The sequence below is a fragment of the Tursiops truncatus genome, chromosome 15 (assembly GCF_011762595.2).
Source record: "Tursiops truncatus isolate mTurTru1 chromosome 15, mTurTru1.mat.Y, whole genome shotgun sequence".
NCBI classification, from domain to species: domain Eukaryota; kingdom Metazoa; phylum Chordata; class Mammalia; order Artiodactyla; family Delphinidae; genus Tursiops; species Tursiops truncatus.
The window spans coordinates 73,874,879-73,894,488 of NC_047048.1; the positions used below are offsets into that span (position 1 = coordinate 73,874,879).

General features: G+C 51.7%; 1 protein-coding gene across 4 annotated transcripts in view; it reads right to left on the reverse strand.

The window, feature by feature from the left end:
- The window catches only part of PREX1 (phosphatidylinositol-3,4,5-trisphosphate dependent Rac exchange factor 1), a 198,068-nt gene that overhangs the window by 43,555 nt on the left and 134,903 nt on the right, over positions 1–19,610 (reverse strand). For all 4 annotated transcript variants that reach the window (XM_033839559.2, XM_033839558.2, XM_073793081.1 and 1 more), the window contains 6 exons: positions 17,972–18,121; positions 15,643–15,790; positions 8,525–8,625; positions 7,884–7,987; positions 7,641–7,690; positions 5,183–5,258 (listed from right to left, as the gene is read on the reverse strand). In XM_033839559.2, coding sequence (XP_033695450.1) covers positions 5,183–5,258; positions 7,641–7,690; positions 7,884–7,987; positions 8,525–8,625; positions 15,643–15,790; positions 17,972–18,121 — 629 coding nt within the window. The remainder of the gene's footprint in view (positions 1–5,182; positions 5,259–7,640; positions 7,691–7,883; positions 7,988–8,524; positions 8,626–15,642; positions 15,791–17,971; positions 18,122–19,610) is intronic.

Sequence of the window (19,610 nt, forward strand, 5' to 3'; positions counted from 1 at the left end):
CTCAGGGCACACTTCTGTGGAGCCAGAACAGGAGCCGGCAGATAGGAGCCGTCCCGCACCTGGCTCCTGGCCTGTCCCTGCTCTCTCCTGCCCCAGCCCACTGATCCCCGACCTCCTTTTGATGGCCACAGCCTACGGCATCCTGGAGTCCAGGCAGCACAGACCAAAAAACCATGAGCAAAGAGGTGAGGAGAGCAAACCCTGGAGCTGGATCTCCCGGGTTCAAACCCCTGTTTGGCCAACCGTGACCGTGGGGAATTCCTTAACCTCTCTGACTTTCATTTCCTCATTTGTACTTTTTATCCCCAGATTTGCCCTTGACTTTCCAAGGCCTCTGCCACCTCTCAGTGGTATTCCCCACTCAGACTCCACAGTACAAGCTATAATCAATACAGAGGATTATTATTACAATTTCTATTATTATTGAGTACCAAGGCGTCATGAAGGCCCCCCACCACACACAATCTTATAGGAGTACCTCGTTTCTGTGTATCCTGAGGCAAGTTACATAATCTGAGCCTCAGTTTCCTCATCAGTACGATGGGGACAACAACTGTTTTCTGAAGATTAAATGAGATAATACACACAGAAGATCAGAAGTGATACAGTACATAGCTTGTCAATCAAATGATTAATACCCTCCTTATCCTCTGAGCTAAAAGAACTCTCGTTCATCTGAGTAGTTTGTAGGGAGCCCTTCCCCCAGCCTCAAGGGATGAATTCTGAGGAATTCTAAGGCACTCTCAGCAATCCTTATTGTTTCCCCCAGGGAGTGGTTTAGGGGTACATGAGGGACCCACCTGGCCATGAGACCTAAGGGGAAGACCACTGGGCAAGGGAGGGGACTGGGGGAAGTTTCCTCTCCTAATAAACATAGTGAGAAAGCTCTTTCCAACTGCCCCTGCTGCCTGCCTTTGGCCATAGGTCTACATAGATGTGATACCTGGAGCTGTGGCAGCTGTCTTATGACAATGAGGCAGCTGGCAAGATGGCAGAACAAAAAGATGGAAAGAGCATGGGTATAAATGGCATTGTTGAGCTCTAGGACCATGAACTCTGGACGCCTAGTTATATGAGCAAAAAATGTCTTTACTGTATAATTTAGATTTCCTATTGTATGAGAGAAAAATGTCTTGACTGTGTAAGTCAGGTTTCCTACTATGTGCGGCCAAAAGTATTTCTAGCTGATCTAAGGGGTTTCAATCAACATTTTGTTTCAAGGAGCAGAATGACCTAGAGTTAGAAATGAACATGTGTTCAAAGCAAAATAACCCTGCTGAACTACACAATTATATGTTTTCTTCTTGACTTGCCTGCTAAAGTGCAGGTGGGGATGACTCTTGAAATCAAGACCTGCTGTAAGCAGTCTTCAAGGCCACATCCTCATCACCAACCTCTCCCCCACAGAGAGACCCACACGCACACCGTCCCCCCCTTTCCCTGACCCGGAGCCAGATGCCAGCTGTCGTTCGGTCAATCGCATGGAAGCCATCCTATGTCAACTCCAATTAGCTTCCCTGTGTCCCCAGACCAGGCCAAGCCATGCGAGGCCTGCTGAAGTGGACAGAGGGTCAGCTGCAACCTTCACTCCACCGTCCGTCCCCTGCCTCCACTGTGACTGTATGCTGGGAGATGGCGGCAGGGGGCGGGGAGGGGGGTCCTCTGGACCAACTGACAATGACTCGGGCTACTCCACGGGGCCTTCGGCCAGGATCACAGCTAATCTGACAGCACGGGCCACAAGCAGGCCCCTGCCGTGCCCAACACCGATCATAAAGAGAAACCAACAGAGGCCGCTGCTCTGGCTGGTTCTCCTCCTTGCCGGGGTGCTCCAGGGCGCACTCTTGAGCCTCCCAGCTCAGCCAAGGGCCTTGCGGTCATTCAGGACTCCTGTGTCTCTCACCACTGCCGCCCGCTCCGTCCATTCAACAGCAGGCTCTGTTAGGTCTCCCTTCAAAGAATCCCAGACCTGACCACTCTTGTTCCCTCCCCCGCGGCCACCCGGTTCTCAGCCACCACACTCCCCACCTGCAGCTCTGAAGCCGCCTCCTCACTGGTCCCCCGACAGCCCGAGCACCTTATCCCACCGAAGTCAGCTGCTGTCCCACCTGTGCTCAGACCCCTGCAGTGGCCCAAATCCTCCCAAGAGCTCACAAGGCCCCTTGGGGCTGGCTGCCCACCAGCTTCCCCATCACCCCCCCTCTCGCTCACGCCATTCCAGCCACACTGGCCTCTCCCCACCCCCAGACCCTCCAAGCTCACCCCACTCAGAGCCTCCGAGCTGCTGTCTGCTCAGAGAAAGCTCCGGCCCCAGACGGCCCCCTGGCTCGTTCCCCACCTCCCTCCGGTCTCTACTCAAAGGTCCCTGCTCAAAACACCACCTTCTCTGCCGCCTGTGAACAACCACATCCCCACCCACCCACGTGAAAGGTCGACTCCCGCCCGTAGCTCCCCCCGAGCTGGCACCCAGCACCAGCTAACAAAGTGTTTTACTACTTTTCCTTGTTTATTAAATGCCTCTCCTACCCCTCACCAGAATTTAACGTCCATGAGGGCAGGAGCGTTGTCTGTCTTGTCCACTGCTGTCCCCCCAGAACCCAAAACAGTGCCTTATACACAGCAGGTGTTAGGAGGAAAAAAGGGATGAGCCCATGAGCCCTCTTGTCGGATTTTTCTACACTCTCTTCTGCCCCTCATTGTAAATACCACCCAGGAGCTGACAAGGAACAGAGTATCTGCAGTAGAGATGCCTCCTGAGCAGCAGGTGTGCAAAGCCTGCCCCTCCCCCACCCACCTCCTCCACTCCACTAGGGAGTACAGTGGGCACCCCAAAGGCAGCGCCTTTCCACGGCCAAGGAGAATGCTCAACTTCTCCCCCCGCCACCGCCTTCCCATCACTGTGAACGAAGGGAAAACCCATCGCGCCAAAACCCCAGGACCTATCCGTGACCCCTTCCCAGCCCCAGAGCGGTGCATCCTGTGATTCCATCTCCAGATATTTCCCAGGTTCACTGACTTCTCATCAGCTCGGTAACCCACCCCACTCCCAGCTCAGGCCTGGGATTCGCCACTTAAGGCAAAGTCCACATCGCACCTTGAAACCAACAGTCAGCCGTGGAGCTCAGGAAACATGAGGCCACAAAGGTCCAAGGTGGGGAGAAGCAGCGTTTCCGAGAGCCCTACACCCCGGCATGCCTGGGGTCTGAACGAAGAACCTAAACCACAAGATAAATCACCCCTCCCCTGTCACAGCCCACTCAGAGGATGGGAGCCCAAACAGATTGCCCCTCGGCTCTCCCCAGCCATCTGTTCCTGCACCCCCAAGTCCCTCTGTAATTTCTTCAGCCTTCCTTCCTCACTGCGTGGAATTTTGAGGCACCCTGAATCCTCTGGGAAGGAAATGAGGAATTATTATAATAACAGTTCCATTTACTAAGCAATTACTCTGTGCCAGGCACTGTTCTAATAAGCACTTTAGATGATTAACTCACTGAATCCTCAAAATAATCTAAAGGGGAAGGTATTGTTTTGAGCTTCATTTTACTGGTGTGGAAACTGAGGCACAGAGAGGTTAAGCGGCTTGTCCAAGATCACTCAGCTGAGAAGTGGCAGTGCTGAGATTTGAACCCAGGTCTGCCTGTCTATAAATAAAGCACATGCTCTGAGCTGGCTTCAGGGGATCCTAAGGAGGGGGCAGTGTGCGGTGTAGTGCAATGGTTAGCACCTCTGTGCTTCCCAGCTGTGCAAATCTGAATTCAAATCCAAGGTCATTTTAAGACCTCCCAAGTCTTAGGGCCCCACATCATAGCAAACATTAAAATGCACACACATCCTACATTAAATACGTTTTGGGGGCTTGAAAATTTTTTTTCAAGAATTTTTCTAAACTTGATTTTGAAGTTATTTGACACCAAGAAGCATTTACTTTACATAGATTGGCTATGATTTCTAGGCAATCATCAGGAATTTGTTCGACATGAGAAAATCCAGGCAACAAATTGTGTTTGAATGGAATGAAGTTTCTATGAATGCTAAACTTAACAATTAATAAGGCTGCCATAAAGCTGCACTCTATGAAAGTTTAAACATTTAGATTTCACAGTTGTCTTCTTGTCTTTGGAGACATTACGTTCTTCTTATAGACTATGAATGAACATTCTTGCAGGTTCCCTGACAAGTTTGCAGAAATGAGGCCTAAGTACGTACGATGCACCCATCCGATTCCCAGCTTTACTGCTGCCAGGCTGTGTGCCCTTGAACCAGGCACTTGGCCTCTCTGGGCCCCAGTTCCCTGCCTGGAAATGGGTTGGAGGACTCAATGAGATACTGCACAAAGTCCAGACAGGGCCTGGCCCAGAGTAAGTGCCCTGCAAACAGAAGCCATAAGGTATAAGAGGCAGGTAGGTAAGAGTGTCCACGGCACCTCGATGGAACAAATCACCTTTGGGAAGTTGCAGCAAAATCAGCACAGAGATTTTTCCAAGACTCTGCCCGGCCCCCACTCACTGGGAACCTAAGATAAGGGAATAGCTTGGCAAGCCCTATATGGAGGCTCTGTGGCAGGATGAGACCAACTTGTCCCAGTTTGCCCGGGACCGTCCTACTTTTAAAAAGGAAAGCCTCAAGGTGGCAGCCACCCAAGTGTCCCTTAACTGATAGATAAATAAAATGTGCTCTATCCTCAAAAGAGAATATTATTCAGCCTTTAAAAGGCAGGAAATTCTGATACAGACTACAACGTGGATGAACGCTGAAGACATTATACTGAGTGAAACAAGCCAGACACAGAAGTACAAACACTGCATGATTCCACCTGCACAGGGCACCTACAGCCGGCCAACTCAGAGAGAGAAAGTGGAAGGACGGCTGCCAGGGGCCGGGGGGGAGGGAGGAATGGGAAGTTACTATTTAATGGGGACAGAGTTTCAGTTCTGCAAGATGGAAAGAGCTCTGGAAGTGCATGGGGGTGATGGCTGTGTAATAATGGAAGTGGACTTAGGGCTACTGGACTGTATACTTAAAATTGGTTAAGATGATCAATGTTATATTATGTGTATTTTACCACAATTTAAAAAATAATTAAAAAAAATTTTTTTTAAACCTCAAAGGCCAACATCCTGGTTAGCCCCTCAGGCCTGGGCAGAGGGGACGACGGGTCACATTTGCTCGGCGGGGCTCTCACCTGGGCCAGCAGCCAGTCCACCAGCTTGCTCCCGGGCAGCACCGACTTGTACGTCTTCAGGTGGTAATCGCGGTCCCTGTGGAGAGGAAGCAGGCCATGAGCAGATCAGGGAGGAGGGAGGGGAAATAGTCCCAATGTCCCTACTCAAAGAGCTCGGGGTCCGAGGATCTCCAGGCTCTCCAGCCACGGGTCAGAGGCAGGGGGGCTGGGGAGAGCAGCAGGCAGGGAGTCCAGCCCTGACTCCACACCTCACTCACAGTGTCACTGAGGGCAGGTCTGTCCCAACCCAGGACCCCATCCTCACCAACAGCATCAAGGGGCAGGAGTAGGTGGCTCTAAGGCTCTGGAAGCTTCCCCAGCCTGCGGTTCTCAAGCAGGGATGGCTATGCCCCCCAAGGAACACCTGGCCGTGTCTAGTGACATTTTTGGCTGCCATGACCTGGCTGGGGGGCGGAGTGCGGAGGTACTACCAGCAACCAGCAGATAGACTCCAGGATGCTGTTAAACATTCAAAACTGCCCAGAACAGCCCCCAAACAATTATCCAGACCAAAACGTCAAAAACGCTGAGCCTACGGAACCCTGATTTACTCTGAGTAATAAGAAAAACTTCCAATTCTTTCCTTTTGTTTTGCTGTTAACATTCGTATGTCTAAAGGTAACAAAACAATACCGACATGGAAATGCTTCTCCGTGGGCTGGTGTGGGCAGTCAGGACAGAGCAGAAGGCAGGGGGCTGTCAGGGTCCTGGTTCTTTGCTTTGACCTGTTGTAGCAACTAATTCCTGCCAAGTCTTGGTACAAAGGGTTGTGCGGACCTTGCCGCCAAACTGCAACAATCTCTCAGCCTTTGAAGCTGACAAGAGTGAGTTTCTGCGGCCGGGCCCTGTCGGGGCTGAGAAAGGCCGGTTGGGGAGCCCCTGTCGGGGCTGAGAAAGGCCGGTTGGGGAGCCCCTGTCAGGGCTGAGAAAGGCCAGTTGGGGAGCCCCTGTCGGGGCTGAGAAAGACCAGTTGGGGAGCCCCTATCGGGGCTGAGAAAGGCCGGTTGGGGAGCCCCTATCGGGGCTGAGAAAGGCCGGTTGGGGAGTTCTTCTCAGGCTTTCAGGAACTGAGGAGCCCAGCAGGTCACGTGCGCGGTAACTGGGGACCCGCTGCCAGCCCAGCCACTTCCTCCTCTAGGGGCCGATAGAGAGGCCTCTCCTGCAAGGGCCAAGGCTGGACCCGGGCGGCCCGCCTGCCTCCTGGGCCTGCACAAAGGCAGCAGGGGAGGAGCCAGCGGGGCAGGTCTGGAGGTGAAAGGGGCTCCCTGGGCCTGGCCTCCAGCGAATGCTGGGAAAAGACTCTTCCTCTCTGCTCCTGAGAGGTGACAAGAGCTGTCAAGACAGAGGGCAGAGGTCTCTGTAGCTGGTAAGGACCAGGTCACCCCCCCTGTGCCTTCGTCCACAGCCACAAGCTTCACAGTAAAGACAACCACCAATCACTGGCACTGACAGAGCCTTCACTGTGTGCCAGGCGCCAGTCAAATTTAATCTTCAAGATCAGCCAAGGGGTGTGAGCTATTCTTATGCCCATTTCACAGATGCAGAAACAGAGGCAAAAGAAGTTAATTACCTTTCAACAATCACTCAACAAACATTTACTGAGGGCTCCTTTGCCCTGGACTGCGTTCTCCAGTACATGGCGGTTTTTCAACCAATTAATGTTAAATCAGAGTTAAGATTACACTCTTCAGTCTCAAGAGTGTGAAACCCACGTGTGACTAGCGGCTACTGCATTGGACAGCACAGGCACAGAGCATCTCTATCAGTGCGGGAAGTTCTACTGGCCAGCACCGCTCTAGGTGTTGTCAAGGGTCTGGGGACACAGCAGTGAGCAAATTCCCTGCCCTTGGTGAGTGTACAATTCCCTGGGGTACAGACAGTATACAGACTAAGAAATAAATATACAGTATGTCAGCTACTGACAAGCTTCAAGAAGAAAACCAAAGTGAAGTAAGGAGGGTAGCGTGTTCCAGATGGTGATGTTTTACACACATGGTCAGGGAGGGGCCCTCTGAATTGGAGACATTTGAAGTAAGGAAGCAGATATGCAGATATGTAGGGGAAGAACACCCCAGGCAGAGGAAACAGCAAGTGCAAAGGCCCTGAGGTGTATCCTATTATTATCGCCATTCCACAGAGGGAAAAGTTGAGGCCCCAGCAGGTTAAATAACTGCCCAAGAGCATACAGCCGCTGACTAGCAGGCTGAGATCCAGAACTAACACCCTTCACCACCACACTGCAGTGTTTCCCACAAATTTACTCACTTGACCCTCATGACAAACCTACAGGGTAGGTACAGTTATTAGCCCCATTTGATGGAGAAGGAGACTGAGGCTCAGACAGGTTAAGTTATTGGCCCAAGGCCACACAGCTGAGAAGAGACAGAGGTGAAACTGAAGCCTGGAGAGAGTAACTTACTTGATCACAGGGATGTAGAGGCTGTGAAGACGGCAGTAAAGCCTCACACCCTGAAAGAGAAAAAACGGGAGTCTGTGATCAGGCCACATCCTTCAGGGGCCTCCAAATCCAGGCTGCTGGGAGAGAGGGTGGGGGGAGAGGGGAGACTGGTGAGGGCAGTGGAGAACAGGTCACTGGGGCAGAGGCCTGCTCTGCGGTGACTGTGGGGTCAAGGTCATGGGGTCAGGGTGGAGGGGTTCCCACCTTGGACATGATGTCCTCCAGTTCACTCCGGGCCTTGTAGGTGCCGTCGTCGTAGCGGAAGCGGTACATCACCTGCTCGTTCTTGAACTGGTGCTTGTCAGAGACTGGAGGGACCCCAGGGCTGGTGAGGCTGGGCGCCCCCTCGGCCCCTCCTGACCCACGCCCACCATCCTCACTCTCCACTCGGCCAGGCTCCATGCCAAGCACACTTTCTCCAAAGCCCCTGCCCACACTCCAGGTCCTCCGGCTACGTGCAGGGCCCGCTGAGACCCACAGCTGGGGGCTGGGGCATCTGCCGGTCTCATGAGAGGCCCAGAAATGCCCGCTCCAGTCTGCCCTGAGGCCCACCTGCCCAGCATCTCCCTGGAGCTAGATCACGAAGCAGGCTGGGGTGTGAGACCCCACCGTCAAGATTTATGAACCCATCTCTACACAATGGCCCCGAGTCGCCCCTAGCGCTTCCCTGTCTCACTCTCCACTTTGGATCCATTAGCTGATCCTGTAGGCTCTTCCTTCAAACCATGAAGGAACAGCTGGCCACACAGAAGTGTAGAAATGGCCTCTGAGTTAGTGGAAGCACAGCACTGTTGAGCTCTGACCTGGTCCTACTGTTCGGCCCCCCAGGCCTAGCCTGCACTCACCATGGTGGATGATACCGTTCTCCAGCAAGGCTTGGCCCAGGTTCACGCCTTCTTCCGTCTTGCTGATTTCGCCAATTTCCAGGAGCCAGGCAACAAACTCACTGCCAGGAACATGACATGCGGTTGAGAGGACCTCCCCAGTCCTGAGGCCACAGGGGCCAGCACTGAACTGGCCTGGCCCCCCGACTCCCAGGAGAGACAGCCAGAACTGCCCACAGGAAAGCAGAGCTTAGGACACCACAGGCCTGGGGGTCGTGCTGAGGCCAGATGCTTTTCCCCAAGACCAATGGCAGAGAGGTGGGTGTGAGCAGACCCAGGCCCCGCCTCAGGCTCACTGGATGGATGGATGGATGGATGGATGGACGGGAGGATGGATGAGAGAGACAGAGAGAGGGGATGGACACATGAGTGGATAAATGAATGAAAAGTGAGCAGATGACTGGATGATCTGACAGGCAGATAAATGACTAGGTGGCTGGGAAAATTAGTGGGTAGGTGGGTGGGGAGGGCAACAGATGGGTGGGTGATAAGTGGAGAGATTACTGGGTAGATGAGTGGGGAGATGGATGATGGCTGGCTGGCTGGATGAACAGACAGAGGGAATGAAGAAACCAATAAGCAGGAAGAAATAAGGACCCAGAAAGATGATTGTGGAGAGTCAGAAGAGCTAAGGGTGATCAAGTCATCTCATTCTCCCACTTAAAACCCTCCGGTGGGCTTCCTGGTTACTCTCAGAAAAACATCCAAACTCTGCCCACATGATGGCAAGGCCCTGACACGATGAACTGCCCCTTCCTCATCTCCTATACCTTTCACTTATTCTGCTTTAGTCTCACCCACCATCTTCCCCTGCTTAAAAAAAAACTGCCAGACTCCTGCCTGCCTCAGGGCCTTTGCACTTGCTGTTCCCACTGCCTAGAAACACCCTTCCCCAGCTCTTCACACAGCCTTTCTCTTTCATCTTTAGGTCTCAGCTCAAATATCACCTCCTCGGAGAAGTCTTCCCTGACCACCTCATCAAGACACCCCACACCCACACAAACCATCCCCATCTTTCCGTTTTACTTCCTTTTTAGCACTTATCACTGGATTTGTATTATACTATTTACAGATTTATTTATGTGTTTATCAACCATCTCCCTGAACCAGAATGCCACCTCCATGCTGATGGGGAGCTCTGTCTGATTCACAACTCTACACCCGCCGCACCTGGAAGATGGTCCAAAGCACAGCAAGGCTCAATAATCTTTTGAACAAATAAAGGAATGAACCATCAAACAAGAAGGAATGTTCTGGGGTAAGCAGGAAGGTCTCAGTAAGAAAGAAGTGCTCAAAAGCCCAGAGGAAATGAGGCAAATCCAACGTGACTACCCAGAGGGGCAGAGGCTCAGTGAGAGCCCAGGTCCTGGTTCTCGGAGGAGAGTTTGGGCTCCATGCAGCGCTCCACCCACTGGAAGTCAGCAGGCCAGGGGAGAGCTGGGGATGTGGTCATTCTGTTCTCAATGAAAGCGGGTGGCAGCTGGCCAGAGTGGGGAGCTTATCAAAACCAGCTGTCCTGCCTCCAATTACAGGGCCAGAGAGGGGCAGGGCTATTTTTAGCTTTGCAGTGTTTGGCTAGCAAAGACCTGCCCTGTGTGTAGGTAGCAGTGTGTGCTGAGGCATTCAGGGAACCCCAGTGAGAGCCGGGGGTGGGGGGCGTAGAAGAAATGGATCTATTCTGTGGAGCGGGAGCCCCGAGTGGGGGAGAGATGGTCCTGGCCTCCCCCAGGTCTCTTCTTGAAGTCCCAAAAATCAGAGGCAGAAAGAAAGCTGCCGGCAGCTGGGGGAGGTGAACAGATATTGAGTGCCCACTCTCGGAAGCTGGAGACTCGGCCTCTGGCTGCCCACCAGCTGTCCCATCGGGGGCCACCTCTGGCACGGACCGGCAGCCCTGTGGGGGGTCCCAACAGGGACCACAGCAGGTCCCAAAAGGGGGACAGGAAGTTGCCCACAGCAGCTGCAAGGGCAGAAAAATGCAGCCCAGAGGACAGCAACTGTGACCCAGGTTTCTGCCCTGAGCTGAGTCTTGAGCCTTTTTGAGGATCAACTTACTGGGCAAATTTGGGCAAACTGCTGTCCCTCTCTGGGCCTCAGCCGGGTCCATCTGGCAAGGGGTTCATTCAGGGGTCTTCTGGATTTAGTCGGTAACTTTCAAATCATGTTGAGTCCTAAGCTGGGATCCAGCCTACAAAACCAGACAAAATTCACCTCTGATGCAGGGACCTTAAACTCTCATAAATGAGTAAAAGGGACCAGGTGGAAACTCTGCTGAACCAGCCAGCGTTTCTGAAGACGGCAGCCACTCACTGCGGCCAACTGTGGCCGCATGGGAAGACTAAAGCATCTTACGACTTTTCAAGAGAAGCTGGAAACCCAGCATTTCCTGTGAAATCTCCCAACTGTTAAATGTTGATATTGAATCCAAAATGTTCTGAAAGCACCGTGTGGCCCAGGGAAAACACATCTGCGAACCACACTGTGTCAGTGGGGCGCCATGTGCTACCGCTGGGTGCAAGGAAATGTGTTACAGGCAGGAGGGTCAGCATACACCAAGGCCCTGAGTAAGAAGGTTAGGGAACCAGCAATCTGCCAGTTGGTGGGGGTGGGGGCAAAGAGAAGCGAGATCCAGTCTTCCAGAAAGACCTAACCGGGAGCAGGGTGACGTACGCTGCGGACACAGGGAGCAGGTCAGCCTGCTTTGGCGGGGAGTCTGAGATTCAGGGAATGGGGGACTAGTTGAGAGTTAGCATGTGTCAGCTAACGGCAGCATCCCTCTTCCTTCCTGCCCCCCAGTATCGTGCACCCAGTAAACATGAATTTTAAGTGTCAAGTCCAAGGCTAGGCACAGGGGACACACAGGTACACCCTGGCAGTCTTCCCGGGGGAGCCCCCAAGCTGAGATCCAATGTCTACTCATCCCCAATACAAGAATCCCATTTCTCTTGCCCGTCTCCTCCATGGCCTTGAGCTCCACAAGGGTAGGAACTGGGGGTTTTATGTTCATCCCTGTGACTCCACTGCCTGAGATGCTTCCGGGTGGTGTCTGCAGCAATGCCTGACGAATCATTATTGATCAGCTATTATGCGCTAATACCGTGTACCTGTGCCCACAGGTGAGTGAGACAGTGTGGCCTCTTGCACCTAGGTGCTCCCATTCTGGCAGACTTCAATTAATGAATGACATCTAACTCTGTCTAGAGTATAACCAAAGGCCTTCTTCTTCCAGGAAGCCTTCCCTGACTGCCCTGCCAGACAGACCATCACACCTTGTGCCCTGAGTTCTTAAAGCTCTGACAGTGCCCTCATCCCAGGCCTGTATAATGAGTTCATCCTCGCTCACTTCACTCTCCCACGCAAACTCTTTCAATGGATTCCCAGAGCACCTGGGATAGAATCTGAACCCCTCAGCCCTTACCTGCCTGATTTGGCCCCTGCTACCCCCTGTGGCCTCATCTCGACACCCCCCAGCCACTCACTCCCTCCAGCCACGCTGGCCTCCTCGCTGTTCCTCAATTTACTCAAGGCTCATTGCAGCCTTGGGGCTTTCGCACCTGCTATTCCCTCTGCCAGGAATGCTGTTCCCCCAGATCTTCTCATGGTTGGCTCTTGCTTGTCATCTAGATCGTGGTTAAAATGTCACCTCCCCCAAGAGGCCCTTCCTGACCACCCTGGCTGAAACCACACCCCCTTTCCTCACCTCCTCACATCAACCTACTTATTTCCTTAAAGCACTCATCAAGTCACTGAAATTCCCTTCCTTATTTGTACTTATCTAGTTTCTGATTCCCCTACTGGCCTGTTGTCTCCACGAGGGCAGGGGTTTCCTCTGTCCTGTTCACTGCTTGCACACAGTAAGGGCTCAATAAACAATGACTGGGATAGATGAAGGAATCAGTTTTGTCTCCCTAGAATCCGAGGATCCTAGAGGGCAAACGCCATGTTCCTCCCATGAAGCCTCCACAAAAATACACAGATTTCGTTCCTTGGTTTTTCTTCACGTGGCATCCATGAGCTTTGTCTCTGATGAGGGCAGAAACAGGCCACTCCTTAAGCTCCATCACATTTCCATCACTCTTGCCCACAATGTGCTGAGCATGTCACATGTGTTTTCTCTCTGTATCCTCCGAAAATCCGGCAAGGCAAACATTTCATTCTCTCTCATTAATTGGTCATTTACTGAGGCTCAGAGAGGTTAAGAAACTTACCCAAAGTCACACAGCTAGAAGGCAGGGGAAGCAGGACTTGAGTCCAAGTCTGATTCAAAGCCTAACCCTTGAAGGTTATAAAGATAAATCAGACACTTTTTGTATTCCTGGAGTCCCCCATCTAGTAGAGACAGGTAACGATCAAGGAAAAACCAAATGTGGTGAATAGAGATAAAAATGGATAAACGCAGCAGAGTGTGGTGAGAGAAAGTACTGGGTTCAAATCCCAGCCCCCAATTTGTGCCCATGTGACCTTGTGTAGGACCTTTTCTCTCTCTGTGCCTCAGTGTCCTCACCCTTAAAATGCGAACAATGGCAGTAAACTGCCTCACAGTGTCACACAAAGATTAAAAGGCATGGCCACATGGCAGCACCTGGGGCAGAGAAAGGCTCCGCGATTGTGTCTCTGTGGCTGCTGGTTCCTTCCACTGGAGGGGGCCCGGGTGCTCCTGGAGGAGGAGCTGGGCCCTGACCAGGAAGGAGGACCACGAGCCCAGGGCTGTATGCAGAGCAAAGCCACACAAGGAGAGTTTTTATCAGCACGATCTCCTGCAGGAAGTCTGGTCCTTGAGGGCCCAATGATTGCCAAACAAGCTTCAATCCTGGCCCTGTTTCAAATGGGCAGTAAAAGAAATCTCCCCTAATCCTTCCTGAGGAGACAGAACACCCTGCTGAAGCCCTAATCACAGACAGGTTAGCCCATCCAGCTGGACTAAGCTCTCCAAAGGGTTTGGAAAGAGGCGGGGGGGGGGGGGGTCCTCTGACCCTGGGGGGGCCGGAAGCAAACCCCTCCTCGAGAGAAACCTCCTTTCTGCCCAGGGATTAGGAATTAGCTGATGGAGACCAGCCCGGCTGCCCCCTCCCTGCTTCCCACAGGTCTGGGGCCCACAGCCTCCCCTCCACAGACCCTCCCAGGGAATATGGAGCTGGGGTCAACTAATCCTGAGGGCAAAGGGGCAGCCTGACTCCAAGGCATCCAGGCCAACTCCAGGGGCCCAAACACCCCCAAAATCCCCTGCCTGCTGCCCCAAGCCATGACCAATCAGCTCCCCCTGGCCCCCTGCCCCCGGCTTCACACTGGTCTCCAGCTGCCCATCCAACATCTGTTCAATATGCGAACGTCTCCTGGGCATCTCGACCTTAACACGTGCAAATGGGCTCTGCATCTTCCCTCAGCTGGCTTCCAGATCACTGCACTCGCCAGCGTGCCTCCCACCCCTCTGCCCGCTCCCTCTCAGTCTCCTTTGCTGCTTCCTCCTCCGCCCCAGAGCCCAGTCTCTGCCTCATCCCTCTCTCTATCCATCCCCCTGCAGGATTTCATTCAGTCTCATGGCTTTGAAAACCATCTAAATGCCCACATCCCCTGCACTTAGGTCTCCAAGCCAGAACTTTTCTCCCCAGGTCAAGATTTCATATCCAACTAACAAGTTGACATCTCTGTCCGGGAGCCTGTCTCAGTGTAGGCATCCAAGTGGAGCCTCTGGGCTCTACTCCCACCCTCTGAAACCTGCCTCTGTCTCCCCTTTCGCAGCAATCAGCACTCCAGCCCTTCCAGGTGCTCAGGATCCTTAATTCCCTTTTTCTCCACCCCATGAGCCAATGCTGTCACCTTCCACATGATCCAGAATGCAACTACCTGCCCCCATCTCCACGGTGACTACCCTAGTCCACGGCACCTCTCACCTGGTCTACGGCAATACAATAATTACAGCCGCTTTTACCCCAGGACTCTTCAAAATCTTTTGGGAAGCGGGTGGGGTGTAAGTTAATAAATTCTCAACAAAATCCCAGCCTCACAGGCAAGCTTCTCTCCCCACAAGCTTCGTGCGGTCAGGAGCCCTGGGCATTCTTCTACCCTCTCCAGAGCACCGACCACTAGGTCTAACACACAGTAGGGCCTGGAAACAGCCTGATGGTTTCACAAGGAATGCATTTCTCCTGCTTCTCCCAATCCCCAGCCCCCTCCCCCAGGTGAATGAGATTTAAACGTGGGTTTAGGATCCAATCCCATCTCACCTGTGCTCTGATCCTTTGATCCTTGGTTATAAAATAAGGGTGGGGAGTAATAATATTTTATTATTAGGAAATAACGTAATTCCCAGACAGAGAAATTGGAAGCCCTAAGTACTGAAACCATATGGACCTCCCCTTCCCCTTGTGTATCTCAGGAAGGGAGGCCTCACCAGACACCAACCCAGCCAACATCTTGATCTCAGACTTCCAGCCTCTAGAACTATGAGAAAATAAATTTCTATTGTTTAAGCTGCCATGACGGTGATACTTTGTTATGACAGTCCAAAAAGGCTAATTCAAAGGTCTACATTTGCTCTTCCAAAACCTTTGAAATCAACTCCCTGCATTAAATACCTTTCTGCTTGACATATCTAGAGGGGCTTCTCTTTGCTTGAATGCTAGAGCAGCGTTTTTCAATCCGTGGTGGAAAACCCGCTCACAGTTTGTGAAATCAATTTCATGCGTTTCACTCAGCACTATTTTTGAAATGAATGAAGAAATGAGTAGAATAGAATAGAATAGAACAGAATAGACAGGTATTTTCAGAGTGTAACAAGCACAGTAAATTTTGTGAAACTTTGGCTTCAGTCATATATTACGTGAAGGTGTGTACCAGGTCACAATATAAAACTTACATTTTGCAGTGAGTTGTGGTCAAAACATTTGAAAGCCCTGATATGGGCACCCCACTGTCCTTGATCTCCAAGGACTGTTCCACAAGGATTCGAGGTGCCTTAGTGGCTCTGCCCATGGCGGAAGGGGCAGGGCTGGGAAAAGCCACGTGGGTGCAGAGGGTCTGCCCACCTCCAGCCTCCAGCCAAGACCCAGGGACACAGCAGAGGCCAGGATGGGGTCACTCACTTGCCAAGGAAGCACTTGGGGACGGTGCTCAGCTTTCTCCGACGGTCCTTGATCAGGTTCACCTTCTTGTTCATCATCATGTGGTAAAGCTTCTCCCCCTTCTCCGCGATCATGACGTACGCATCCCGTTCCATGCCCAGCTTCAGGCCTGCGGAGGGGACACGGTCAGCACCAGCGCTGGGGAGCAGAGCAGGCGGGCATGTGGTTCCTGAAAGCCTTTCCCCCAGCTGCCCCCAACTACCGCCACAGCCAGTGGTCACCCATAGAGCACTCTCTGCATGTCGGACACTGTTCTAGGCACCTGCCAGTGACCCCACACAAGACCTTGTAGAGGAGGGTGGGTAAGTCCCCCATTTCACAGATTGCAAAGCTGAGGTCCAGAGAGGCTAAGTCCCAGGGTAATAAGCAGTCGACCCTTCAACCTGAGAATGGGTTTCCAAATTCTGAGGTTATCAGAAAACCTACTGAGACCTTCCTTCCAGGCCAGGGATGGAAATTTCCCCGTTTCTCTAGACAATACACACAGACTATGATCCCAATCACTGCCCCATATTTTCTACCTGGACCCCATCCAATCCTGACAATAAGAGTAGTGACAAATAATAATAGCAAATGCTTTTATAGTGCCTACTCTATGCCACTTGATCCTCACAGGAAACCTACAAGGCAAGTTCCATTATCCCCATTTTACAGCTGAAGAAACTGAGGTCCTTAGAAATTAAGTTCCTGTCCAAGGTTGCCCGTCTAGAAGTAGTGGAACCAGGATTTAGACCCTCAAGCTTGGCTCCAGATCTGTGCTCTTGACCACAGCATGTACCACGCCTGGAAACTCAGCCCTGAGCTCAGGGTTTGGGTGATACCCCGATTCTAACAACCAAGGCCTACTCAGGCCACACTCCACTCATGAGCACATATGTCCAGCACTGACCACAGCCATCCATTCTGACCACAAAGATACTGATCAGCCCCACCCAGGCCAGGCCACACCCCTGACCCCCACCCCCAGTCCTGACCACACACCCAGCCCTGATCCATGTCAGAAGTCATAAACCTGCCCCAGCAGGGGCTAAGTTCAGTTGTTTACCTGGCCTAATGGCATTTTAATAAATTTTGATGCAACATTTAAAATCAAGACATGTCACCTAAAAATCCTGATGTCTAACTTCTCAAAAAAAAAAAAAAAAATTCAGTGGACCTGGCCATGCTGGGCCCATACTCATTCCTGAGAGATGATGGTGACTTGTACTTGGGTGGAAGCAGGGAGAGGACAGAAGTAGATGGCCCTGGCATGTGAGTGGAAGGCAGAATTAAAGGGACTTGATCTACTGAGTTTGGGGAGTCGGCAGACATCAGGGTGACACCAACGGTTGCAATCTGAGCTCCTGGATGACTGAAGGCGCCACTTACTGAGACGGGGAAGTCCAGGGAATGAGCGGGTTTGGGGCAGAAGACAGGGTGGAAATTAAGAATTCTGACTAGACATGGTAAGTGTGAGATGTCCACGACACATCCAAGTAGGGATTTCAAGAGAACAGAATATAGATATGGAGGAAACCGGGCCTCTGTTTTCTCCTCTGTAAAGCTGGGCGGTAGGTATCATTTTTAGGACCATGAGTCAAATCTGCAAGTATTTATCATCAAATCCAAACCTCATTTAGCAGCATTACAACCCTCTGCGGCAGGAGCTTTATCCCCATTTACCAGGCCACATCGCTGAGGTCTGGAAAGCGGAAGCAACTCACCCCCAAACACACCATGGCCTCCCCTTCCGAGCACGGTGGTCTCTGTACAGCAGTTCAGAGTTTCCCACCCCCAAACTGCACCCAACTATCACCCAGCTCTGCACTTCCTAACGCAGGGGCCTCAGAAGTGCCTGGCCCAAGCATTCATGACGACAGTTAGGGGCAGCCCCCGGGACCCTCCTCCCAAAGACTTGGTGAATGTCAAACAAAAACAACCCCAGGTGAAGGGAGCAGAACCGTGGAGGGGACAGAGGCACGTAGGGAGCATCTTGACTACTAACCCTCAAGGGTGAAGGAAGCAAAGAATCAGGATGATCAACTACATTGGCATGACCTTGGGCAATTCCCTTCCATGGGGCCTCAGTTTCCCCATCTGTCTGGCGGGCTAAACCAGATGAGCTGAGATCCCACCAAGTTCTAACAGTCCCAGAGCTCTCTGCCCCTTCAGAGACCTGCTTTCTGTAGCTCTGACCTTTCTGGAAAGGATCCTACACCCCTCCCCTAGACACAGCTCACTCTACAGAAGGGACGAGGCTGCAGGAAGCCATATACGCCCCAGGGATCTGGGGAAGCCCCCAGACACTCACTCTCGCGTTGCTCCCGCTCACGGATGATGGCATCCAGCCACTTCTGCTTCTCCTCCGCTGTCTTGGCCATGCAGACAAACCACTTGTTCTTGGCCGTGTTGTGGATCTTCCAGCCGTTGGTGACGGTGTAGCCATTGCTGTGATAATCCGCTGGCAAGGGAAGGAGGCAAAGTGGGGTCAGCAAGAGCTCAGCCATACAACCCAACATTCATCATTATATGCTTACGAGTGAGGTCACAGGACCAGCCCTTCCTCCTCCAGAAGGACAGGGCGGCAGAGGCATCAATGGCATCAGGATCTGGGAGTTGAACTTACTATCCTCCAGATGCTCCCTCTCCTATCTATTCTCTGGTGGGCAACAAAGACCTCAAGCAAAGAGCCTCCCACCCCCTCGATTGCAAAGGGAGACACCTTATGCCTCCTTGCCCATCTCTTTCTGGCACTTGGGCTACATAAAACCCTAGTGTAAGCCTGATGATGCCAAGTCACGGGCCCTTACAGAGTGTTGGCTGGGATGGGAATTGGCAAACCTCTCTGAAAACAGGCTGACGTTATCCAGGAATGTTGCAGCCAGCTATACCCTGAATCTGAGGAGGGGTCCACAGGTTTCGTGAGACTGCCAAAGGGGTCTGTGGCTCAAAACCAATTCAGAACCCCTGTCCTGGACAAGCTCAAGGACAAAAACACCAAGAGGTGTACACACAAGAATACTCACAGGATCACTGTCTATAATGGTAAACGACAGAAACGACCCAAATGGCCCTCACAAAAGGAATGGGTAAACTGGGGACTATCTGTGCAAGAGAAAACTACACAGCAACGGAAACCGACAGGCTACAGAGAGCGACATGCAGAAACACGGATGACTCTCACCACCACGGGGCTGAGTGAAAGAAGCAAGATGCGAGAGAATATACAGTACACTTTATGACCCTTTATACCATATAGAGAACAAACTAGTGGTTACCAGGGGGGAGAGGGAAGGGGGAAGGGACAAGATAGGGGTATGGGATTAAGAGATACAGACTACTACATATAAAATAGATAAGCAACACGGATATATTGTACAGCACAGGGGAACACAGCCACTGTTTTGTAGTAACTAAATGGAGTACAATCTATACAAATATTGCATCACTATGTTGTACACCTGAAACGAATAGAATGTTGTAAATCAACTAACCCTCAATTTAAAAAAAAAAAAAAGAATCCACATTCTGGGCCAGTGCTACCCAGAGAAACACAGTGAGAAGCAATAATAATAAGAAATACATATATATAATTTTATATTTATTTGTAATCATATAACCATTTAAATAAGGTTCGAAAACAGAAATTTTAATTAAAATGTTTAGCAATGCATATTTTGGAGGTAAAAATATGTTTAAAAAGCAAGAAAATAATCATCACAAAATTCAGAGAGTGGTTACTTCTGGGGGAAGGAGGCACTGTGGCCAGGGAGGGGCGTGTGAGGGGCTTCTGGGGTGCAGGTAGCAGTTTATTTCTTAACCTGAATGGTGACCACCCAGGGGTTGGCTTTATGTGCATATGTTTTAGGCACTTTTCTGTGGACAGGTTATCTTTCCCGATCAAAGGAAAACACTGGTGAACCGCAGCAGAGACTGTGCTGTAGAGCAGG